The 26,922-nt window shown below is 44.3% G+C and overlaps 1 protein-coding gene across 9 annotated transcripts in view; it reads right to left on the bottom strand.

The window, feature by feature from the left end:
* The window catches only part of MAGI2 (membrane associated guanylate kinase, WW and PDZ domain containing 2), a 902,790-nt gene that overhangs the window by 35,878 nt on the left and 839,990 nt on the right, over positions 1-26,922 (bottom strand). For all 9 annotated transcript variants that reach the window (XM_029077508.1, XM_029077506.1, XM_029077507.1 and 6 more), the window contains 4 exons: positions 24,403-24,588; positions 23,564-23,774; positions 18,665-18,908; positions 16,296-16,439 (listed from right to left, as the gene is read on the bottom strand). In XM_029077508.1, coding sequence (XP_028933341.1) covers positions 16,296-16,439; positions 18,665-18,908; positions 23,564-23,774; positions 24,403-24,588 — 785 coding nt within the window. The remainder of the gene's footprint in view (positions 1-16,295; positions 16,440-18,664; positions 18,909-23,563; positions 23,775-24,402; positions 24,589-26,922) is intronic.

The following is a 26,922-nucleotide window of genomic DNA, read 5'->3' on the forward strand; positions in this document are numbered from 1 at the left end:
GACTATGTCTGACCTGATTAACCTGTATCTGGTACTTAAAAAGCTCTTGACACACAATAAATGCTTAACAAATACCATAAAAATAATAATAATCCATGTTATAGGGACTCCGGCCGGTGTTGTGGGATTTAATGCTGACCTTGTGCCTGCAGTTTCAGATACATAAAGGACCAGTTATGAGAGTAAAAATGTTAATTCCACTGTTGATGTTAGCTATGGGATAGGGACTTCATTTTAACCAAAAGCTAGCTAAAGTCAGGTATTTCTCATAAAGAAGAAAGACAACAAAACCCTTTTCAGATGCCAGGTTAGCTACAAGTAGCCAAAATAGTAGTAGTGTCCGCCAACTCTCCTCTCTCCCAAGTACTTTGCTGGGAGTTAACTAAGGAAGGCAAGTGGGCTTTCAGGAGGGCTTTGTGGATAGGGAGGGCTGGGGTCTGTTGGATTTCACCCTTGTACTTGGATTTGCCCTCTTTTTTCACCCCACCCTCAGCCCCACAGAATTTATGTACATAGCCATAATTTACTTCTAATAATGTTGGTATTTGTTAAGCGCTTACTATGTGCAGAGCACTGTTCTAAGCGCTGGGGTAGACACAGGGGAATCAGGTTGTCCCACGTGGGGCTCACAGTCTTAATCCCCATTTTACAGATGAGGGAACTGAGGCACAGAGAAGTTAAGTGACTTGCCCACAGTCACACAGCTGACAAGTGGCAGAGCTGGGGTACTTCTATTAATGTCTGCCTCCCCATCTAGATCATAAGCAGGAAGCATGTCTACCAACTCTGTAATATATTGTACTCTCCCAAACACTTAGTCCAGTGCTCTGCACACAATAAGTGCTCAATATATATGATTGGAGGGTGTGAGGGATTAGCAAACAGGGGAAGCAGGGGCACAAAGAATGTCGGGGAGGAGGCGGGACTTTTGAGAGCAGGGTACCCACCCTAAAAGGTCAGTTTTGGATCAGTGAAGACAGTGGGTCAAAAAAGAAGATAGATTAGGTGGGGTGACTTGGTGGAAAGCCTCGAAGCCGACAGTGAGGAGTTTTTGCTAGATGTGGAGGGGCACAGAGCCAGTGAAGAGTTTCGTGTAGCTGAAGAACCAGAACAATATTAACCTTTCATGTGAACCTAAGTTACAAAGTAGCATAAATTGATTTATTCTAGGCTCCCAGGCCAACTAATTTGTTTGACTGAGGATGGCAGGGTATGTAGCGGGGAGGTAATGGAAAAATGTTAAAAAAAAAAAAATGGTCAAAGGTCATATCTATCTGGGCTGTTGAGTCCTCTCCCTGGGTATAACTGAGAAGACCCAAGGAATTGTTATTTGGTGTGCCTGGCTCTCCAGACTTGTTTATTGTCCAGATTCGCAGGCTTGAAAGGCTTGATAGCCTGTTGCATTGGCTTAAGATAATTCCTTATTTTTCTTAAATTAACAGATTTACCCATTGCATTAACATTTAGACATTATTTGTCAATTCCGTGCTTGTTACAGTGCGGATATCAACCAATCATACAATCAGTTGTATTTATTGAGTGCTTACTAGGGGAAGATCTCTCGAAGACGATGTAATTTTAGGAGACTTGGAAGGTGGGGAGAGTGGTTGTGTGATGGATATGAAGTGGGAGAGAGTTCCCTGCCAGACATAGGATGAGGGCAAGGGTTGGTGCAAGACAGTCAAGGTCAAGGTAAAGGGGGTAGGTTGGTGTTAGAGGAACAAAGTGAGTGTCCTGGGTTGTATTATTTTCCAGTTCTGACTACCCTTCAGGGTTAAATAAGTAGGGCAGAATGTGCCGAGCATGACTCCCTGCTGATACCACACAGCAGTAATTCTCCAATTGACTGCTAGCCAGTCGAGTTCTGTGGATACTTCATCCTCACCCGGACAGCTTTGCTATTTCACTGTCTGCACCCGGTGCCCCGAGTGATTGCTTGGGTGCTGCGCACGGGAAGCCCCCAGGCTCAGAGTCAGCCCTGTCAGTGAGCACCCATCACCAGCAGGCCATGGGTAAAGTCAGAAAAGCAGCCTGGCTTAGTGGATAGAGCAGGGATCTGGGAGTCAGAAGGGCCTGGGTTCTAATCCCAGCTCTGCAACATGTCTGCTGTGTGACTTTGGGCAAGTCACTTTACTTCTCTGGGCCTCAGAGACTGTAAAATCTGTAAAATGGGGATTAAGAGTGTGCACCCCTTGAGGGACAGGGACTGTGTCCAACCTGATTAACTTTTATCTACCCCAGTGCTTAGAACAGTGCTCCCCTTCCCTCCCCACAGCACTTGTATATATTTGTACGTATTTATTATTCTATTTATTTTATTAATGATGTGTATAGATCTATAATACTATTTATTTTTATGCTACTGATGCCTATCTACTTGTTTTGTTTTGTTGTCTGTCTTCCTGCTTCTAGACTGTGAGCCAATTGTTGGGTAGGGATTGTCTCTATCTGTTGCCGAATTGTACTTTCCAAGCGCTTAGTACAGTGCTCTGCACACAGTAAGTGCTCAATAAATACAATTGAATGAATGAATAATAAGGTTGTTGGAACTGCAGAGGTGAGGATGAGATTTTGGGGAGTTCTTTTTTTAAAAAAATAGTATTTGTTAAGCACTTACTATGTGCTGGACAGTGTACTAAGTGCTGGGGTAGATACAAGGTTGGACACAGTCCATGACCCATGTGAGGCTCACAGTCTTAATCCCCATTTTACAGAAGAGGTAACTGAGGTACAGAGAAGTTAAGTGATTTGCCCAAACTCACATAGTCAACAAGTGGTGGAGCAGGGATTAGAACCTAAGTCCTCTAACTCCCAGCCCTGTGCTCTTTCCACTAGGCCTCATTGCTCTCTTATGGTGATTTCCTGATGATTTCCATTTTATCACAGTAGATGTCAGGTTCACTGGGGCATCATCTATCATGGACTTTTCACAGCTTAGCCCCGTTTAATTTTCGACCTTTCCACTGTAAAACACTCTTCTTTCCCTTTCCTTCCAGGAGCATCTCTTCTGTCTACCCAGGGAGAGGAGTAGAAGGAGCTGCTGGTGATTTGGGGGGACGGCAGCGGTGCAGGATGGAAAACTCTGACTGAAAACTCTTAGCCCATGGGAACCCACAGATGCGTGAATCAGGTGTCGTTGCCGTTTTGTACATCATTGCCTAAAAATGTGTTTTTTCTTGTCTAAACCCAAATCGTTCTGAGAGATAGTTTCCTTCCAGATGCATGACTGTAATGGAAAACAGGATCTGCTTAGTAGTGAGATCCCATTCGTGATAGAATGAGAAAGCTAGCCGGTGACACTGGATCTTCTATTTCCACCATGGTAGGTAACCTCACACTATATAGGCTTCTGTTTTATCTATCGTATAGAACTCTCACTCAGTCTTATTTATTGAGTGTTTACTTTGAGCAGAGCACTGCACCAAGTGCTTGGGAAAGTACAACTAAGTAAGAGGCAAAGTCCCTGGCCTCGAGGAGCTTGCAATCCAATATGGGTGGAATATGGAATATGGGGGAATTGACAAGAGCTGTTTGTAAACTTGTAAACAGGCTGATACCAGCCTGTCAAGAGCAAAATTATGAAAGGGTCAGTAGTTTTTTTTATGGTATTTGTTAAGCATTTACTATGTGCCATGCATTGTTCTAAGCTCTGGCTCACAGTCTTATTCGCCATTTTACAGATGAGGTAACAGGCACAGAGAAGGAAATGACTTGCCCATGGTCACGTAGCAGACAAGTGGTACAGCAGGGATTAGAACCCAGGTCCTCCTGAGTTCCAGGCCCATGCTCTATCCACTAATCCTTGCTGCTTCTCCAACTGAAATACATATGTGTAAATTCAGTATAAAGACTAAGAATATACCTAAGTGCTGAGGTGCATCTGCTTAAACTAGCTGTTGGATGTGATCTGGGAAGGTGGAGTTTAATCAGGGAATGCCTTCTCAGAAAGGTAGAATTCAGGGGGCTTTAAAAAGGAGAGAGCTCTAGCCTAGCAGATTTGAAGTTGGGGAAGGACAAAAATCTTTACCTCCTGAATTGCTTTAATGAATCATTTTCTGTGTGCAGAACACAATTTCAGGTACTTGGGAAACAGTCAAAAGAAGTAAAAGACCAATCCCTACCCTAGAGAACATTCAATTTAATGCCTCTGTGTTAAAAACCCATTTATATCTTGTGTTCAGCTTAGCTGAGCAATAGATGTCTTTGAGGACACACATTTGTTTTAAGTTTCCCGAGAATATCTTTCGGTTGTGTAATCACAAAACCATACTCTAGGGATCATGGCTTTTCTCCTGTTAGGGGGAAGTTCCTGGAGCAAATGGGTCACTTCTTTATTCTGTACCTCCCAAGCGCCTAGTACAGTTCACTGTACCAAGTGGGCACTCAATAAAGGCTACTACTACTATCACTACTTTTCATTAACAGTTTCAGGAGAAAGCATTCTCAGGAGGACCCCTCACAGTTCTGTAATATTCAATTATTGTTGCCAATGACTCGTTAGAGTAATAGAATGATTCTTCTACTGATGTTCTCAAATTAAACGGAAAATGGCAGCATTGTATTTCCCTAATGCTGAAGAAAACAATGAGCATTATCCACTTTATTTTCTCATACAATTTTAAGTTGCATGTTAATTACATGAATTTTACACTTAGGAAGGTAGTGGAGGGCTTAAAAATCTTGTTTCTGTTCAAGTTAATTCAGATGGTCCATCCATGCGTGAGAGCCACTGAGCTATGAAATTGGGCAGCATGTTTTCTGGCAATAATGAGGAGATAATATTCCTTAGAAGTAGTTAAGTGACATAACTATTGATAGGTTAATTGGAAATAAAAAATGTAAAGCTATCTTAAATAATTGGAATAAAAAGCCTCCGGTCTATGTAGCTCCATGATGCACTTTTGGAAGAATACCCTCTTTGAGGCTATTACTGATAAACCACCCGATTTCTAGAACCTGCTTGTTTCCACAATCAGAATTCCCCAAACTATGGTCTTTAACTGAGGTTCTGGCAAAGAGTCCATCTTTACAATCTGTGAACACGACACCTGTACCCACTTCCAAATTTTTGACGTGTCATTATTTAGCCAAAGAAAGATTCTTGTCTGTTGCCGAAATTCTTTTCTGTAGAAAACAAACAGAATTTGATCGAGGGGTCCATCTTCCTGTTATGAGTGATTAAATGGAAAAAGTAGACCCTATAGATCTGGGGCCTGGGACACACTTGTTGTCATTTAATTAATGGATTTTCTAATGAAATATAGTAAAGCAGCAGGCTAAAAGTGATACTGGGTTTCCTCCCTTGCATTTAACCTATAATCAAAATATACTAGGTCTCCATCTGTTCTTTTTAGATATATTTGTGCTTCTCTCTAGTGTGTGTGTCTGTATTCAAAGCTCCAGTGGCTCAGGGATGGATTGCCCAGTGATTATCCTGCTCATTCTCTGCACTTTTTAGCACCAGTCACGTTCCCCCTGGGGCACAATCAGTTTCTTCATGCTGAATCTCAGGACCAAGGCTCATCCTCTGCTCTTGACATGGAGGCTATCACCGTCCAGTGTGAAGATTGCCCAGGTAGTAGTAATATCCTTCTCATCCTCCTACCTCTCCCTTAAATGATTTTGTTGGTTGATAGCAGGGCCCCAGAATTTATTTTGATATCTGTCTTCCCCAGTACACATGTAAGCTCGACAGGGATCGCGTCTACCAACTCTTATACTTTTTTGAGCATTTCGTACTATGCCCTAGCCACAGGAAATGCTCAATAAATGTCATTTATTGACTGGAAAATTAACAACAGGCAAATCTGTGAGTAGGGGTTTGTGGGGACAGCAGACTGAAACCCTCCATCAATGAGATGTTCGGACTGGCTGGATTTAATTACATGGGTCATCCCTGCTCCCCACTGTCATGGATAATTGGGGTTTGATTGCTTAGGTGTTGATTTCTTGTGGGCACCAGGCAAACGTCTCTAAAGAGGTGGTAACAGTGGGACTTCATTCCACATGCTGGCTGTGGTGAAAGTAGCAAAGTTGCTTCAATCCAACCAGGGCTTCTGGTGCTGAGGCTGCCTGGTTTTAGGCACAGTGACTTATTTTAGGTTCGAGAGGTTCAAATTTACTTCCAACATGAAATAAGACTTGGAGCGCTGCCCCTGAGGTGATGGTCAGTCCAATTTCAATTTTAGACACAGGCTTAACAGATATCTTTAATACCAGAGGTTAGATTCTGTGATGTGCAATACTTTGTCAAAACTTGTTTTTTATGGTATGTGTTAAGTGATGACTATGTGCCAGGCAGTGTATTAAGCACTGGAGTGGATACAGGAAAATCACGTTGGGCTCAGTCCATGTCCCATCGTCTCAATCCCCATCTTACAGAAGAGGTAACTGAGGCACAGAGAAGTTGAAGTGACTTGCCTGAGGTCACACAGCAGATGAGTGGTGGAGCTGGGATAAGTACCCAGATCCTTCTAGCTCCCAGGCCCTCTCCACTAGGCAGCTCTGCTTCTCAACTTCACTGTTCTTTGTTGCTCAATCCATAGAGTATATTAATAAGAGGAAGTGGTTCATAAAATATAATTCATGAGACACCTATTGATAACTTTAGAGAAGTAACTTCAGAGAAGAACAGAGAAGCAGCGTGGCTCAGTGAAAAGAGCACGGGCTTTGGAGTCAGAGGTCATGAGTTCAAATCCCAGCTCTGCCACTTGTCAGCTGTGTGACCGTGGGCAAGTCACTTAACTTCTCTGGGCCTCAGTTACCTCATCTATAAAATGGGGATTAAGACTGTGAGCCCCACGTGGGACATCCTGATTCCCCTGTGTCTACCCCAGCGCTTAGAACAGTGCTCGGCACATAGTAAGCGCTTAACAAATACCAACATTATGATTATTATTATTAACTTTAATTTTTCTTTTGGGCCTTGATCAATTAATGGTATTTATTGAGCACCTGCTGGGTGAAGAACACTGTGCTAAGTGATTGGGAAAATTCAATATAATAGAGTTGGTATGTTCCCTGCTCACAAGAACCTTATACTCTATATATGTGTAATCTACCTGTAATTTATTCGTATATATGTGTATATATATATATATATGTATATATAAATATAAATGTCTGTCTCCCCCTCTAGACAGCGAGCTCATTGTGGGCACGGAATATGTCTGTTTGTTGTTGTATTGTGCTCTCCCAAGTGCTTAGTACAGTGCTTTGCAACAGTTAGTGCTCAATAAATATGACTGAATGGGCCGGGCACTCTACTAAGTAGAAACACGCTAATCAGCTTGGTCACAGTCCATGTCCCACATGGGGCTCATAGTCTCAATCCCCATTTTACAGATGAGGTAACTGAGGCATAGAGAAGTGAAGCGACTTGCCCAAGTCAGTTGCCCAGCAGATGAGTGGCAGAGCCGGGATTCCACAAAACAAGTAAGTATTTTTGTCCTTATTTTTTTTCCTTCGGGAGAAAGTACAGGAAATGATTGAGCTTCAGAGTATTCATTCAGATTTTTAAAAAGATACCAGTCAATGAATCACTTTGTTTAATTCTTTTAAAATTTATTATACTACAGAAATATATTCAACTGTGCTGGAAGAGACTTAATTTGCATTTCTCTGCTGGGTACTTTATGATGGTGGTCAGAGCAACGCCTGTATGTTAATAATATTCTCTTCGGGTGTTGCCACTTCTGATAAACTATCACTGTGGCTCACAATCCATTATGTTGACATTACATTGGAACAACACTTGTATTCCATAATTTAATTCCCCAAACCATCATCACAGTCACAGTATCAAGAGGGAACCTGCATTCAGAAGGGATAGTCCTAGGAGACAGAATCTATAGGGAGAAGACTAGGAAGCACTCTCCAGGAAAACAAATAAAAATGGCTATGAAAAAGATGACGTTCCCAGAATATGTTTTCGTAAGCAATGTTTTTATTAGCCTGTTGTTTGCAGCCTCTAGAGGAAATCCAATGTGGAATATTCTTTCAACTCCCTAATTTTTTGCCACTTCACCAGAAAATATGGCAGACTAGAAAATTGCCACTTTAAGTAACATAGTTAAATGAGATGTAAATTGGTTTCCTAACCACACATCCCAAAAGGATCTGTGTCTTCCTGCTCCCCTCTAAACTGTAAGCTTTTTGTGGGTTGGTAACATGTCTATCAACTCTGTTATATTGCTAAATTGTACTCTCCCAAGGACTCAGTACAGAGTTCTGGACACAGTAAGTACTCAATAAATACCACTGATTAATTGATACTTCTTTAGGAAAATGCCAACTGATCTCTCATCATGGTGGTTAACTCACTCCCGGCCTCTGCTTTGGCTAGTAGGGGGAAAGACTTGAGCTATTAGATCTTAGCTTCTTCTACAACCAGCCTATCTCAAATGATCTAGGTCTGGGACTACCTTTCTCTATGAAAGGCATCTTCTTCCTCATTCTTAGGGAAAATTATATTGATCCAAATGAGCCTGTCTGAACAGAAACAGAACTACTGCTAGCAGGGAAAGATAGTGCCCACATCCCCCAGTATAAAGCTTGAGTTGGTCAGAAAGGGCCTCCATCTTATATTTATTCCCATCTTGAGTGGTGAGGGATTTTCCAATAATGTTTGCTGAGACTGTTTGGGTTTTCATTTTCCCTGAAATTACCCCATCCCTGTTTTTAAAGAAACCAGGCACTGAAACAAGATTTTGTACTGCATCTTCATCCCCAGAAGCCTGCTTCTTTTGAGGCTGTAGGAAAGTAGGTGAGTGATTTATAAATGGAGAGTTTTCTATAACTATGTTTTTTTAATTATTTTGAAATATTTATCTAGAACAATAGTTCAAGCATTTGTTCCCAGTTACAGCCCATGGTATTTGAAACCATGGATCTAAACAAAATAGAGCCAACTCTCACATGGGCCACATACTGCTAAAACTTGTCGCTCCCTCCCCTTCTCTTTCCTTGTGCACCTTTTTCCTTCCAGCCCACAGGATCTAGGATGGCCAAAGCAGTTAGGAACAGTGGGGTGGGTGTGGGGTTACAAGGGTCAGGACCTAGTTGGGCAGAAGGGGAGGACCTAGTGCCAGATGTTTAATGAAGGACAGATGGAGGGAGGGAAAACAAATAGCTTACTTGAGCAATAGGTATCAGTGCTAGGGTGGTTAATGAGACATCTGATAGTGAAAGATGGAGCAAGGAGATTTAGAAGGTGAGGGCTGCTAAAAGGGAGTGATCTTCTCCTTCATTCAGCAGGTCAGAATGAAGCTTCATTTTCATTTTTATGGTACTTAAGTACTTACGATGTTCCAGGCACTGTATTAAGCACTAGGGAAGATACAAGCTAATTAGGTTGGATGCCATTCCTATCCCACAGGAAGCTCACAGTCTTAATCTCCGTTTTACAGATGAGGTAACTGAAGCCCAGAGAAGTTAAGTGACTTGCCCAAGGTCACACAGCAGACAAATGGTGGAGCAGTGATTAGAACCCAGGTCCTTCTGACTCCTAGGCCCACGCTCTCTCCGCTAGGCCACGCCGCTTCTGACTGCTTTCAAGACTCCGGCTCTCTAATGCCAGCCAAGTCAGGTAAGGGGAGTTGAAGCAGAGACAGAGAAAACTTGGATCCAAGGGGGTCTAGCTCACTGAGGTCCAGCACACTGCTTCGGGCCCCCGCAATCTGCAGGCTGGCTGGATGCATAGGGGCACTTAGGGAGAGGAGCAAGGACCTGATGGAGCAGAATGCTTTTTTGGGTGTTATAGCAGACAGTCATATTGAGTGCTTACTGTGTGCAGAACACTATACTAAGCACTTGGGAGAGTACAATATAACAGACACATTCCCTGTCCACAATGAGCTTACTGTCTAGCGGACTGCAGTGGCACCATTAGAAGAAAAATCCCCAAGCTCCCTGGATGAGGCTCTTGCTGGCAGTTGGCAACCACTCAGGTAAGACAGAGTCCCTGGGCTGTTGCCTTTCTGATCACTTCCTACAAAAGCAGGTGAAAACCCCAGTAGCAATGAGGGCAGGATCCCTAGCCTGTCTCTCCACAGCCCTGACCCCAGGGCAAGTGAGGGAGGGTCAGGAATGGAATCTTAGAGCTCAGGGGCCTCAAAGGTCATCTGGGACAGTTCTCTGCCTCCAGGCTAAACTATCCAGGGCAAGGGGGGTGTCTGCAGCCATCCTTTTATTAGAGAGAGCCGGGGGTGGGGACTTCAAAACTTTTCTAGATAGCCTGTTCCAGGCAGACCCTCCTAATCAAGACGACCCTCCTTAGGTGTAAAGGAGCTCTTTCCCCGCTGTCCATTTCCCCCTGGTTGCTTCTTCTAAAAACCCTGCGTGCAATTATCAAGCCATCTGTTTACTGCCTCTCCTCCAGGAAAAACAATATGGTACTATTGTTTTGCTATGTACATATGTTATAAAATGATGCTTTTATTTGTAAGGAGAAAAGCCATTTTTACAGCCTCAGGCCCTGCCAGCTTGCCTCTTGAGAAGTCCAATGTCCTTTTAACTGCATCTCCTGCTCTAGAGTTTTAAGTGTTTCCACATTTTCTTTCTACCTTGAGGAGGGCTCCCTGAATTAATCTCTGTGCTCCAGTGGCCTTCATTAGTAAAACGTTTTGTATGTTCATCAGTCTTTGCTAGATTTGGCACTTCCCATTTTCTATTTACTTTCAGTTTTTAATTAGATAAGGCCCCTGAGGATTCTGTATTGCAGCACTAGTTTTGATGTTGGGCTTTCTATCAATTTTATCAATCCCTTTCACAAATCCAAACTGTTCTATTAACACTTCTACACCCCTAAGAGACAAAATCCATTAATCTTTCTCCATGATGAGAGCGAGTGTGGTTTTATGTTTTATTCTAGTCTATGCCAGGTCTCTAACAACACTACTCTAAAAGGGTGATGATCTTTAACTTAAACTTAGTGAATATCTATTTCTTTCTAAATAATAATAATAATGGTGGTATTTGTTACTTACCATTTGTGAAGTTGTAGAGTAAATACAAGGTAATCAAGTTGTCCCATGCGTGATTCACAGTCTTAATCCCCATTTTACAGATGAGGAAACTGAGGTACAGAGATGTGAAGTGACTTGACCAAGGTCACACAGCTGACAAAGTAGCAGAGATGGGAGTAGAACCCATGTCCTCTGACTCCCAAGCCTGGGCTCTTGCCACTAGGCCATGCTCCAAGCAGCACAGTCACTGTATCACATGGGCTTACAGGCCAAGGAGAAGGGAAGACAAATATCTTATTTTATCCCTGTTTTACTGATGAGGAAACTGAGGCCCAGAGAAGGTGAGTTGCTTAAGATGTCACAGTAGACGACCGGCAGACCCAGGATTAGAACCCAGGTCCTCTGCCTCCCAGGCCCATGGTCCTTCTGTCACTGGCCTTTGTCTCTGTGGGGCTAGAGTGTTTTTGGTCCTCTCTTTCCAGTATTTTTAATATTAGAATTAATTGGGGGTGCACAGTTCTCAAATAATAATAATTATGGTATTTGTTAAGCACTTACTATGTGCCAAGTACTGTTCTAAGCGCTGGGGTAGATACAGGGTAATCAGGTTGTCCCATGTGGGGTTCACACTTTTAATCCCCATTTTACAGATGAGGTAACTAACTGAGGCACAGAGAAGTTAAGTGACTTGCTCAGGTCACACAGCAGACAAGTGGTAGTGCTGGGATTAGAAGCCACGTTCTCTGACTCCCAAGCTCATGCTCTTTCCACTAAGCCACACTCCTTCAAACACTTTTGGACAAAGATTTTACTACCTCTACTATGGAATGGAGGTATTCCACCACATTGGGTTGAGCACTGCTACCCTCCAGGCCAACAGACTACCGACTGAGCTAACCTGTCAAGAGTTCTTTGGAATTTCAAACTATTCTCCAAGTTTCTCCCTTTTCCCTCTGAATGCTGGGTTCTTTTCCCGGCAGTTTTGGCAGTCTGTGGCCCTCTGCCTCTCTGTACCTGCTGCCTTGCTTTCAGATATGTGCTTAGTAAATAGTGTTGTCAATCTATGGTTCTAATTCAGGTTCCTCTAGTGCAAGAGCACCAGTAAGCCATGGGGCCTGTCAGCCCACTTTAACCAGAGAGCTGGCTGAAGTGGAGCCAGGATTAGCCCTGGGGCTGGGAGGAAGGAGTGGATTTCAGAGTTCTCTGGCAGCGAGGTGTCTGCTAGGAAGCTGTGAGGGCTTGCCCTAGAGCTGAAGGCTCCCAAAGAGGGGAGGTGGGGGGGACACAGATGTTTCTGCTCTGGGTACAGGCCAGGCTTTTCCTCTGCTCCCACCTTCATGAAGTACAGGGGAGGAGGGTGAGACTTCAAAACCCAGAAGACTTTGAGCCCTATGTGGGACATGGACAGTGTCCAACCCCGTTTGCTTTCATCTTCCCCAGTGCTTAGTGCAGTGCCTGGCACATAGCAAGCCCTTAACAGGTAACACGATTATTAATCCTTATTATTAGAAGGGGGCAGAACAAACAGGGAGGAGAAGAGGGGAAATAGGATAAGGTGAGTTTTACTTCCCTATTGGTTATTCGCACCATCCTCAACCTCACAGAACTTAGGTACATATCTATAAATAATACATTATACATTATTTACTTATATTGATGTCTTTCTTCCCATCTAGATTGCAAGCTTGTTGTGGGCAGCGAATGCATCTACCACTCTGTTGTTTTGCACTCACCCAAGTGCTTATTATAGTGCTCTGCACAGAGTAAGTGCTCAATAAATACCATTGATGGTGCTGCCCCTCCCCTTCCTCATCTGGGGGACTGCTCAGGAGAGCTTACACCTCTGTTGATAATAACTGTGGTATCTGCTAAGGGCTTAATGTGTGTCGAGCACTGGGGTAGATAGAAATTAATCAGGTTGGGCACGGTCCTTGTTGCACATGGGGCTCGCAGTTTAAGTAGGAAGCAAACATTTCTACAAGCTTTCCCTCTCAAATGGTCTCAAAAACCAGATCCTAGCCTATTAACGTCCCTTGGGGCATTCCAGAAAGGGTACCTATATGCTCACAACCTTTAAACAATGAGTGTATTTTCAACAGCTTATTTTCCTGAACAGGAGAAAAAAAAACCCAACTTCATTAACTGCAGACATATCTGATCTGCAAGTAGTCTGCATTGTTGCTGGAATTATAGTTCTACCAAGAATTCCAAAGACTAAATAACAGAGATAACCTTTCTTTTGAGGAAAGAGAAGCACAATTCCCAGGATTCTTTGGTCTTAAGAGACTCTTTAATCCTGTATAAAACCTGTAATTATCAAATCGGTGAACTGACATTTTGAAATTTGAAGAGGCAATCTGGAATAACCAATTCTAAATGAAAAACAGGAAACCATAGGGAAGTTGCAGATCCTTCAAGAAACTAGAAAGTTGGAGAACTAATCTTTGCTTTGCCCTCAGACAATACTGTGGCCTTGGGCAAGACACTGCTTCAATCTTTCTATCGACTAGTCTATTGAAGTAATAATGGGTGAGTATCCTGCTATATAATAATAATAATTGTGGTATTTATTAAGCACTTACTATGTGCCAGGCACTGTACTAAGTGCTGGGGTAGAGACAAGCAAATTGAGTTGTGTCAAAAGACCTCTCATCTCTTGGACCGTCAAATCCTGGTCCAGAGTTTCACCTCTGCCTTTTTCCTTGGAGGGGAGACAGGTCAATCAATGGTATATTCTGAGTACTTACTGTGCACAGAGCATTGTACTAAGCGCTTGAGAGTTGGCTTGCCTACAGAGAGCATACAGTCCAGAGGCGGGGCAACAGATGTTAAATTACAGATATATACCTACGTGCCGTGGGGCTGAGTGGGGGGTGAGTACTAGGAGCTTAACTAGGTGCATAGGTGACACAGAAGGGACAGGGAGTATGGGAAATGAGGGCAGATAAGTCAAGTGAGACTTTGATCATAGGGGTTGGAAAATAACAGTGAAATCCTAGGAGCAGGAGTGGGTCCCATGAAAAAACCATGCACATTGCAGGCTGCCCCACTGAACATAATAATGGCCACAACTCCACGGGGCCTATCATTGACCTCTCTATAGGGACCCTCAAAAGCTGCAGTTGTTTCTTGGTCTTCCCTGGCCACTTTTCAGACTTATATGGCCCCAGACACAGAGGTCTGGCCTCTCAGAGTTGCCTGTATTTTTCTGGGCAGGATGCTGGTGGAAAGAGGGTCAATTCTGCCATTACCCTGCTGTGTGCCCTCAGGCAAGCCACTTACCCTCTCTGGACCTTGATTTCTTCTACTGTACAATGCCAAGAAGGATGCCTACCTTATAGGGGTGCCATGAGAACAAAACAGGATCCCTGATTTGAAAGCATTCTGCCAAATCAAAGTGTTGTGAGTGGTCTCTCTATGCCTTGCTGTCATCTACTGTGTTATGGATTACATTCACAGTACGTAGCTAGCGTCCCTGGGTTATTTCTGCTAAATTTTAAGCAGGGAACAACACTCTGTCAGAGGGTTAGTGCAGCAAAAAAACGCCAGGGTTTAGATATGCTCTGGGGTGGCCTATGTAATTAACTAATTAATATTCTAAATCATTTGTTTCATGAGAAGCAGTGTGACCCAGGGAAAAGATCATGGGCTTGGGAGTCAGAGGGCCTGGGTTCTAACCTCAGCTCTGTCACTTGCCTGGTGTGTGACTTCGGGCAAGTCACTTAACTTCTCTGTGCCTCAATTTCCTCAAGTGTAAAATGGGGTTGAATACTCCCTCCAATTCAGACTGTGATCACAGTGTGGGACAAGGACTGTATCTGACCTGATTAAAATTGTATCTACAGCGCTTAGAACAATACTTGATACATAGTAAACACTTAACAAATACTATTATTATTATTATGATCAAACATTTGTTTTGTAAAATCTGATTTTAAAAAATTTCTTGGGCTTATACTGAGTGGGTGTTTTGTCTGCAGATAAATGTCAGAAGGCGTCTCGGGTCAAAACTAAATGTACACCTGCCTCCTGACAAATGCCTTTGGTCTTGCAGTTTCAAGAAGGAAAGGGCCTTTAATTATTCAGTGGTATTTATTGAGTGCTTACTGTGCCCAGAGCACAGTACAAAGCATTAGGGAGAGTCCAATACAATAGAATTGGTAAACACATTCCCTGCCCACTAAGCACTTAGAGTCCAGAAGGGGAGACAGACATTCAAGTAAATTATGGATATGTACATTGTCAGCTTGTGGAGGTGAGTGAATGTGTTACCAACTCCATTGTAGTGTACTCATCCAAGTCCTTAATACAGTGGTCTGCACACAGTAACTGCTCAATAAATACAACTGATTGATAAGTACTATGGGGACAGGCAGAGGAAACATAATGCTTCCACATAAACTTGTTCTTTGAGGACTGCCTAGAAGCTTCTCATCATTCTGTAGAACCAGGACTATCTTAAATAGAATTCACCTAATTATTCTATAATATAATATAATATAGTATATTAAAAAGCCCTGGTGCTTTTTTTTTTGGTTTTTGTGTTGTTTTTTTTGTGCCCTAACCCTTAGACAAAGTGAAGTCCCTTCATTCAAACTCAGCAGGAATTCACCAGTTCCATAGAACCATGGGTGAGTGAAGCCCAGTTGTCCAAATTAACTGAAATCCAAACTGGTAGAGATGATTAAATGCTGAGAATGAAAGCAAATGGAAATTTGCTTGTTTCAGGCCATCGCAGTTTGAATTTTTAGCTGCCTGAACTTTGATTTGGGTAACTGGGGTCAAGGGACAAGCATTGGGATCATGGGTGTTTTTGAGGACTCACAGCCACATAATCTGCCCTTGAAGAATAGAAAAGTCAGTGTCACAAACCACCTCACCCAGTGCCCAGCCTGTGACAGATGTCACTGCCTCGCACACCCCATTCTAGCTAGCATAGACACAGTGAATAGGAAAACAATGCTACAGTTTCTTTGTGGATGAGAGTCTGCCAGCATGATGGAAGCCTCCTGAAATATTTACCAAGAGCCCCAGTGGCTCTGGCTGGAAAACCTAATGTCAATATAATTTGAGTTCCAATCCTGGCTTCTGCCACTGTGAGCCCATGTGGGACATGGACTGTGTCCAGCCTGATTACCTTGTATCTACCCCAGTACTTAGTACAGTGCCTGGCCCAAAGTTAGCATTCAACAAATACCATTAAAAAATCCTCAACAATCTGGGATCAGACAGTTGTTCATCTCTCTGCAGTCTACCCCAGCTGCACTGCTTGGCAATTTCACTGGAAAATGAACCCAGCTCATGTGAGTCAGGAGAAGAATGGCCACTTACCCTCATCCTTCCGTTCCTTATTGCCGGCCCGTCTTCTGCCAACCTCAACACAAAAAGATCCATCTTGTATTCCCGTCCTCCACGAATGCTGAATCCAAATCCTTTGGCGCCTTTCTCCATATCCACGGTGAAATAATCAAAATCCTGCTTGGGCAGAAAACAGGATGCACAATTTCATAATCAATCAATTTTCCCCAAATGCTCCTATGCAGTACTGCCAAGGTGAGTCCTTAGTCCCAGACAATCATTCTCCCCTGCTTCAAAGTCTTATTGAAGGCATATCTCCTCCAAGAAGCCTTCCCTGACTATGCCCTCTTTTCCCTTTCACTCCCTTCTGTGTCACCCTGATTTGCTCCCTTGATTTGCCCCCTTCCAGGCCCACAACACTTATGTACGTATCTGTAATTTATTTATATTAATGTCTGTCTCCCCCTTTAGACTGAAAGCTCACTGTGGATAGGGAATGTGTCTGCTATATTGTTATATGGTACTCTCCCTAATGCATAGAACAGTGCTCTGACACAGTAAACACTCAATAAATACAACTGACTGACTAAGGGGCCCTGGCATGACAGGTAATTGGTGTCCTTGGTAATTGCCATTGCCTGTGAAAGTTCTGCTCATAGGAAACTGCTTTGCTCACCTCTTCCAGGACAACCAGTGCCCCCTCGCTGTAGCCTATCTCCCCCAACTGTGCCTTTCCAATCCTCATGTCACTGACCTCTGAGGGTAGCAGCTGACCACAGTCCTTTTTGCTAATGGGGGCAGAGGAAAAAAGGTGCAGATGGTTATCGGGGGTCTGCGGAAACAAAGGGAGGCCGGTGACTTGGGCTAATGGCTACTTCCCACTCCCCCCTCTAGGCTGCAAGCCTGTTGTGGGAAGGGAATGTGTTTGTTTATTGTTGCATTGTACTTTTTCCAAGTGCTTAGTACAGTGCTATGCACCCAGTAAGTGCTCAATAAATACGATTGACAGACTCACTTCCACATAAGAAGTCTTTGGGAATGAAAAGAAGGTTTTCAGGGCACATTAAGATTTCTGCTCTGAAACTCCCTCAACCCTTCTTCCTGGACCAAACACCCCTGCTGGGAAAGTTCACTCATTCATACAATGGCATTTATTGAGCACTTACTGTGTGCAAAACACTGTACCAAGCGCCAGGAAGAGTACAGTATAACAGACACAGTCCCTGCCCACAACAAGCTCACAGTCTAGAGGGGGTGTCAGACATTACTATAAATAAATTACAGATATAGACACTTGGGAGAGTTGATAGACACATTCCCTTACCACAAAGAGCTTACATTTTAGAGGATTGTAGGGGACATCAGGAACAGCTTTGTTTTAGTACACCTGGAGGGACATTATTTTAGGGACTTTCTGGCCCTTAGTCAGGAACCTGGAGTTGAATCTGAGTTGGCCTTGAATGGTATAATTATCCTACTTTGTGACTATTCTGCAGGAAAAACAGCATTCATAATCATATTTATTGAGCACTTACTGTGTGCAGCGCACTGCACTTGGGAGAGTACAACAATAAGCAGGCACATTCCCTGCCCACAATGAGTTTATAGTCTAGAGTCTACATTCAAAATAGCACCCTGGAACATCTCTTAAATTGTCAGCTGTTCCCTGACTAATTCAAGAGGATTGCATTCTCTTGAATCAAAATGCTACAGACATGATGCCTTGTGGAGCATGGCTTGCATAAGAACTTCCTTTACATCCCTTTCTTACACTGTGATCCCCTTAGGGGGGGCCAGGCACCAGATCTAATTCTCCCCTGTGAATTTGTTCCCAGTGTTTACCACAGTGCTTAGCAAATACTGCTAGCACTACTAACCCTGAACAGGCAGCAATTCAGGATCATCCAACTGGCCCTGTCCTGTACATATGATCACAGTTCTTTTCCTTATTTCTATTCACCAAGGTCTGGTCACCTTCGATTGAATATCCAGTCTGTCCAAGCTCTGAGCCCACTGCCCTTTGAGAAGCAGCTTGGCCTAGTGGATAGAGCAGGGGCCCGGGACACAGAGGACCTAGGTTCTAATCCCCATTCCACCACTTTGCTGTGAGACCTTGGGCAAAGCATTTAACTTCTCTGTGCCTCAGTTACCTCATCTGTAAAATGGGGATTAAAACTATGAACCCTCTGCAGGACCAGGACTAGACTGTAAAGTTGTTGTGGGCAGGGAATGTGCCTGTTATATTGCTGTATTATATACTCTCCCGAACAGAACAGTGCTGTGCACACAATAAGTGCTCAATAAATACAATTGACTCACTGACTGCCAGTGCCTGGCACAGAGTAAGCACTTAGCAAATACAACAATTGTTATTATTATTATTATTATTATTCCCTTCGTACCTGGGGCTGCTGCCGGTAGTCTGAGAGAGGATACTGCCGAGTGTCAGGAGAGTGTTGCCGGTAGTCTATCAGCGGTGGCTGCCTGTAATCTAGTGGCGGTGGCTGCTGGTAGTCCACACCGGGCGGGTGCCTGTAGTCCAAGGGTGGCTGCCTGTAGTCTGTGGATGGCTGCCTGTAGTCTGTGAACGGAGGTTGTCGGATGTCTGGCTTCACATCCTGCCTCGCTTTCACTTCTGACCTATAACTGAATGAGTCAGGAGAGTTACGATGGTGACCGGGCTATCACAAGTAGACGCTGTCCCTCACCAGGGTAGTGGGAAGGGGTGGGGGTACCGTTTCAGCCAGCAAAGGGGAGGATGCGTCTCCTCTCTCAGAATAAAGATTCTCATTTCTTTCAAGCTTTACAGCATGCCAAGAACATTACAAATCCCTGACTGATTCTCCCTGCTTGATGTGGCCTTCCCTCTGCTTAAGAGAACACAGATGAGTGTCTCTAAAAGATGACTGAGAAACAGAACCAGGAAATGAAACCCAGGAGATTAAGAAGGGAATTTTGCCCCAAAGTGAGGAGCACCGAATCAACCTTAATATGGGAGAGAAAATCAGCACCCAAAAATTTGATATTTTGTGGAACCTGTCTCTCCAAGTTCTCAGGGGTTTTGAATATTATCAAAGCCTATTAATTCAGGGCTTCCAATTAGACAATTATCAATATGTTGACCCAGTCCCACATGGGGCACACAATCTAAGGTAGGAGGGCTCCACCCCTTGTCTGCTGAGTAACCTTGGGAAAGTCACCTAACTTCTTTGTGCCTCAGTGACCTCATCTGTGAAATGAGGATTAAGATGTGTGAGCCCCATGTGGGACACAGACTGTGTCCAACCTTGCGTCTATCCCAGTGCCTGTTACAGTGCCTGACATATAATAAGCACTTAGTAAATACCTTAAAAAAACCCAGGTATTAAACTCCTATTTTACTGACGAGGAAACTGAGGAAATTGATCAACAGTATTTTTTAAGCACCTACTCTTTGCAGAGGCAGCACTATACTAGAATCTGGGATAGAGATGAAAGAAACTGTGAGCCAGTGTGAGTAGGGATTTTCTCTCTTTGTTGCTGTACTCTACTCCCCAGCACTTAGTACAGTGGTCTGCACACAGTAAGTGCTCAATAAATACGACTGAATGAAAAGACACCTCTCTGTCTTCAAAGAGCTTGCACTCTTCATTCATTCATATTTATTAAGTGCTTATTATGTGCAGAGCCAATACTGCACTAAGCACTTGGGAAAGTACAATACGACAACATTGACATTCCCTGCCCACCATGAGCTGCACAGTCTAGAGCGGGGGAGACAAATATCAATACAAATAAATAGAATTACAGATATTTACTTAAGTGCTTTTAACCTCTTGGCCGCATCATGCCAATAGAAAATGAAAATGAAACAAAACCTTCAAATCCTGAGTTTTTCCTGTGCTTATTTCCAGATTCTTGACTTTGACACCCCAACAGCTGTGGTCCAAAGGAGGAGATCTACAGGGCTTTGGAAGCTCAGTGCCAATTTGATTTGGTGGCTTGAATGGATACTCTGGGGAATGGTGCCAATTCTCAGAGGGGGCGACTCCCACCATCGCCTTTGTACTTGAATTTGTACCCTTTATTCACCCCTCCCTCAGCCCCATGGCACTTATGTACAAATCCATAATTTATTTACATTAATGTCTGAATCCCCTCTAGACTGTAAGCTCATTGTGGGCTACCAACTCTTCTATTATACTCTCCCAAACTGTTAATACAGTGCTCTGCCCACAGTAAGCTCTTAATAAATATGATTGATCACATCTGTGTACCTGCTCCCCTGAAAACATTTGTTTGGATCACTGAGTTCTCTAGCTACCAGCCAATTGGCACAATTGCAGTGAATTCACAGTTCCTCTGGAGCAAAGAACAGGGCTGACAAAGGAGACAGAAAAAAAGGGAATTAGGAATCTGTTCAAATGACTGGATTTTAGATGGAGAAGTAAGAAAAGTCTCAGTGCTGTGGAGCTGAGATTTAGCCTGAAAATGCTAACGAGCCTATTGTTCACCACCCTGTGGTAATGTCTGCCATCAAGGGTGGATGGTTTCTTTACAATTATTAGACTGTAAACTCCTTGAGGGTGAGATACGCTTCCCCAGCATAGCCTTCTGAAACCAAACTCCACTTTCCATCAGAGGAAAGTTATACTAACAAAAAAATATTTTCAATAAAACCTCTTCCTCTGGTGATGCCTCACGGTTGGGACTGCAGATTCCGGTTGTATTTCTGGAAAGGACCTTGGGCATCAGCTAGGCCACCCCTTTCTGCCTTCTCGATTTTGGAGGCTCTTTTATGGTATATGTTAAGTGTTTACTCTGTGCCAGGGACTGTACTAAGCACTGGTAGAAGCAGCGTGGCTCAGTGGAAAGAGCCCGGGCTTGGGAGTCAGAGGTCATGAGTTCGAATCCCAGCTCTGCCACTTGTCAGCTGTGTGACTGTGGGCAAGTCACTTCACTTCTCTGTGCCTCAGTTACCTCATCTGTAAAATGGGGATTAACTGTGAGCCCCATGTGGGACAACCTGATTACCCTGTGTCTACCCCAGTGCTTAGAACAGTGCTTTGCACATAGTAAGCGCTTAACAAATACCAACATTATTAATCAGGTTGGACACAGTCCATGTCCCATATGGGGTTCACAGTCCTAATCCCCATTTTTTTACAGATGAGGTAACTAAGGCACAGAGAAGTTAAGCGACTTGCCCGAGGTCACATGGCTGACAAATGGCAGAGCCAGAATTAGAACCCAGGGCCCCTGACTCTCAGGCCTACACGCTGTCTACTAGGACACACTGCCTCTCTTTACTTCGTTTTTAATGTTCTAACCAAATCCCCCATTCATTGTTCAACACCCGTCCCTTCCAGGAGACTCTGCCTCCTCCCTCTGGCTGTGGACTTCAGCCTGGTGGCAGGTTGCCAAACTGCTGAAGAGGAAAGGGGAGGGTCTAGACTGTGAGCACGTGTGGGCAGGGAATGTGTCTGTTTGTTGTTATACTGTACTCCCTGAAGCACTTATTACAGTGCTCTGCACACTCTATACGCTCAATAAATATGACTGAATGAAGGAGGCCCCGCTCTGTTTGGATTTTTCCACTGCCTTCCTCCCTATGGTCCCCTCCCACCCTAACCTCACACCATTGTGGGGCCTGGATCAGGACTCCAGAACTTGTCAATAGCCTGACCAGACCATCTCTCTCTCTCTCTTTCTCTTTCTCTATCGAACCCATGACCACATCCTCCCTTGGGCCTAAAACTCCCACTACCTTTATCAATCAATCATATTTATTGAGCACTTGAGCACTAAGTGCTTGGGAGAGTACAATACAACAATAAGCACACATTCCCTGCCCAAAATAAGCTTACAGTCTAGAAAGGGGGAGACAGACATTAATATAAATAAATTGCAGATATGTGCATAAGTGATGTAGCAGAGAAGTAGCGTAGCTCAGTGGAAAGAGCATGGGCTGGAGAGTCAGAGGTCATGGGTTCAAATCCCAGCTCTGCCACTTGTCAGCTGTGTGACTTTGGGCAAGTCATTAACTTCTCTGTGCCTCAGTTACCTCATCTGTAAAATGGGCATTAAGACTGTGAGCCCCACATGGGGCAACCTAATCACCTTGTACCCACCCCAGTGCTTAGAACAGTGCTTTGCACATAGTAAGTGCTTAACAAATACCATCATTATTATTATTATAAGTGTGCTGGGGGTGGGGGGTGTCATACAAAGGGAGCAAGTCAGGGTGATGCAGCAGGGAATGGGAGAAGAGGAAAGGGGGACTTAGGGAGGTCTCTTGGAGGAGATGTGCCTTCAGTAAGGCTTTGAAGGGAGGGAGAATAATTGTCCATCAGATTTGAGGAGGGAGGGTATTCCAGGCCACTGCCCCATCACCCATGTCCTGCCTCAGGCCTGGAACTGCCTCCCCCTTCATATCTGAGAGATCACCACTCTCCCCACCTTCAAAGCCTTACTAAAATCACATCTCCAAGAGTCCTTCCCTGATTAAACCCCCCTTCCCCTGTTACCCTTGCACCCGGACCTGTACCCTTTGAGCACTTGATATTCATTGCATTTTTAGCCCCAAAGCACATAAGTACATATCCATAATTTGTTTTAGTGTCTGCCTCCCTCTCTAGACTCTTTGTGGATCCTCTTGCATTGTAATGATGCTGATGGTATTTGTTAAGCGCTTACTACATGCTGAGCACTGTTCTAAGTGCTGGAGTAGATAGGTACTAATCAGGTTGTCCCATGTGGGGCTCACAGTCTTAATCCCCATTTTACAGATGAGGTAACTGAGGCCCAGAGAAGTTACATGACTTACCCAAAGTCATATAGCTGACAAGTGGAGGAGCCAGGATTAGAACCCATGACCTCTGACTCCCAGGCCAGTGCTCTTTCCCCTAAGCCACACTCCAAGCACTTTGCACAGTGCATTCAGTTGTATTTATTGAGCACTCACTTTGGGCAGAGCACTTACTAAGCGCTCAGGAGACTACAATACAACAATAAACAGACACATTCCCTGCCCACATCCAACTTTAGTCTAGCTTACAGTAAGTGCTCAGTAAATACCACTGATAGATCGATCAACAGTTTGGTAGTTCACCAACACCACTGGACCATGGATGTATCTTTTCTCCTAGGAGCTCCATGCGCTTCAGTGATACAGTTAAATACAATAAATGATTGATTGACTGATTGCTACCCGGAGGGCCTGAAACACCCCCATTGGATCCACAGCCTTCGTCCTAAACACAACCCTCCGGCTAGAGGTATGCCCGGGTCCCCCAGGAAAGTGATGGAGTTTCAGCTCTTACCTGTTTTCGTGCCCTTGGAGCTGGAGCGGCTGTGGTAGAGGGGGCTGGGAGATGGGACTGGTGGGCGCCACGGGGCTGCTCTGCTGCTGCTGCTGCTGCTGCTGTTGCTGCTGGGCCAGTGGACTCTGCTGCTGCTGCTGCTGTTGCTGCTGCTGCTGGGCCATGGGGCTTTGCTTCTCCGAGCTGGGGGCTGACGCAGGGCTGCTCAGCTCTGTGACATGGGAATCCAGAGATGAATGGGCTGTCACACACATTTTGCACTGGGGGAGGGGGAAGGGCAGGAGGGGAGAGGGTCCCTAGGGGCAGCTTTTCCCACTGTGGCCTCGGTGGGGGTTTTCAGAGCCCAGCTTACCCAGCTTGATGCTCGACAGCCTCAAATGAAAAAACCCCTCCACCTCTAACCCTCCCTGACCCGTGCGGCCATGTAGCTCTATTTGGTCAAGACCAATCCTTCATGACACAAGATGGTCTGAGCTCAAACCTTAGTACTTTTCCGTAAAGGTGAAGAAATTTTTAGAGGTCAGATGTTCCCCTTTTCCCATCTCCATTCTGCCAGATTCTAGGTCCCCAACTGACTTGGTCACAGACACTGGATTCTCATAACAATTGTTTGACTTTGGGACTGAGGGGTTAAGCGGCCTCACAATGAGCCTGGCCTCCAGGCCGGGAGAGGGACAAGGTCCTAAAAGCAGCAAGAAAATTAGAATTTAAATAAAAGTGGCAATCCACCCTGGCACTGAGCCTACAGAAGTGTGTGGTAGGGGGGGCACGGCGGCGGATGAGAGGGCGTGTTACATCTTGAGAACATCAACTTTCAGTGCTGGGGGAGAGTCACTTACCCTCCTGAGGAATGATGCGGAGGGTCACACTAAGGCCTGCATCCTTAATGAGCTTCACGATGTCTGCGTGAGGCATGTTGATGATAGACTGGCCATTCACAGCTAATATCCGGTCTCCAACTTTGAGTTTGGCACAGCGATCGGCCGGGCTTCCATCGATGATTCGCCCAATTTTATGGGGTACAGCTGCAAAACAAAAAGGAAATGGGTATTAGGGCAAAAATTAAAACCCAGGACGATCATCGGATTCCACCTTCCAGTCCCGAAAAGAGGAGCCGTGAGGCAACTGAACTCCAGGAACCAAGCCTCCAGAGTAGCACCGTGATGCCGCGTGGGCTGTCCCGCTAGACTGCAAGCTCACTGCGGGCAAGGAACGTGTCTATCAACTCTGTTATATTGTATTCTCCCAAGCCTTTAGGCCAGTGCTCTGCAAATGGGAAGGGCTCAATAAACAGGATTGATTAATTGAATGAAAAGAGCCTGGAACTCGCGGTCAGGAGAAACCATTTCTAGTCCTGCCTTCCCAAGCTGCCTGCTCTGTTCCTTCACTCATTCAATTGCATTTACTGAGTGTTTGTGGTGCGCAGAGCACTGTGCTAAGCACTTGGGAGAGTACACTATAACAATAAATAGACATATTCCCTGACCTTGGGCAAGTCGCTTAACCTTTCTCTGTTTCTGTTTCCTCATCTTTAAAATGAGGATAAGATAGAGAAGCAGCATGGCTCAGTGGAAAGAGGCTGGGCTCGGGAGTCAGAGGTCATGGGTTTGAATCCCAGATCTGCCACTTGTCAGCTGTGTTACTGTGGGCAAGTCACTTAACTTCTCTGTGCCTCAGTTACCTCATCTGTAAAATGGGGATTAACTGTGAGCCTCAGGTGGGACAACCTGATTACCCTGTATCTACCTCAGCGTTTAGAACAGTGCTCTGCATATAGTAAGCGCTTAACAAATATCAACATTATTATTATTATTATTATTACCTGTTTTCTCTCTCTCATAGCTAGTGAACCCCCTGGGGGACAGGGGCGGTATTTGACCTGATTATTTTGTAACTACCCTAGGGTTTATAGTGCATGGCATATAGTAAGCATGTTATTTATTTTTAATAACAACAATGTATTACGCACTTATTATTGGGTAATAATAATGCCTTTCTAGGCATCACTGTGAGACTGAGATTACCAATTTCAGGTGCTACTAGGAAATACACAAATTCAAAAGTTATGCCTAGAGCCCTCCCTCTATCCTCCCAAAGCTCACATTCTAGACAGGGCTCAGAGCTATAGACAGACATTTGCCAGAAGTGCTAATACAGACATTCCTCCTACAGCACTGAAATTGTGTTTCTGCACACCCCCATGATATCCAAAAATTGGATTGTCAACCACTGCCTTAATAAGAAATAAGGGTACAGGGAGTATAAGCTTTGAAAATAATTGAAATAGTACATTTCTTCTGTCATAGCTGATGGAATTACAGAAGGTTGTGGCAGACCAAAAGGCCCTATAAGTTTGCTTCACATTTTATAAGGCTCAAATTAGACAGGGACTATTGTACTGGACTTGTTCTCTGGCATTTGACACCAGTGGTCATTAGCACCTCACAGGAAACCAATTAGCATTGATTAAAATCGGTTTCTAGTAAACAATGGATTAAAAAGAGTTGCAGTTGATCCCCTTTGCAATCCTAAAAATGGATAACAGGGGAGCCACCCCCTTCTGTCACTTCCTTGAAACAGCATTCCCCGCAGAGCCCCGTCAAAGTTATAACCAGTGGACAGCCATGTAATATAACGGCCCCTCCATGTCTTTTATCCACATCACGCACTGTGACTTCTAGTTGTCCTTCTGGAAGGACTGCTCATACTGTCCCCCTTCCCTTCCTGGGAGAGAAAGGGATCAGAGTGGCTTAGTGGAAAGAGCACGGGTTTGTGAGTCAGAGGTGGTGGGTCCCAGCTCCTCCACTTAACTTCTCCGTGCCTCCATTAGCTCATCTGTAAAATGGGGATTAAGACTGTGAGCCCCATGTGGACTGTGAGCCCGTCATTGGACAGGGATTCTCTCTATCTGTTGCCCTACTGTACATTCCAAATGCTTAGTATAGTGCTCTGCACATAGTAAATGCTCAATAAATACTATTGAATGAATGACCACCTGATTACCTTGAATCTGCCCCAGCGCTTAGAATGGTGCTTGGCATATAGTAAGCACTAAACAAATACCATTATTATTTCTATTATTATCAACATAATCAAAGACAGCAGCCTAGCACCTGTCTGCTTGTAGCACTTCAGAAACTCAGTTGAATACTTGGTACCTGTGCTCTTTAAGAGAAACTGTATGGTCATGGACAGAGATTTTAGGGATGCATAGACAAAGGGATAATAAATAATAATAATAAAAATTGTAGTATTTGTTAAGCACTACTATATGTTGAGCACTGAACTTAGAGCTGGAGTAGATACAAGATAATCAGGTCCCACATGGGGCTCTCAGTCTAAGTGGAAGAAAGAACAGG

This window comes from Ornithorhynchus anatinus, chromosome 13 (assembly GCF_004115215.2).
Source record: "Ornithorhynchus anatinus isolate Pmale09 chromosome 13, mOrnAna1.pri.v4, whole genome shotgun sequence".
Taxonomy (NCBI): domain Eukaryota; kingdom Metazoa; phylum Chordata; class Mammalia; order Monotremata; family Ornithorhynchidae; genus Ornithorhynchus; species Ornithorhynchus anatinus.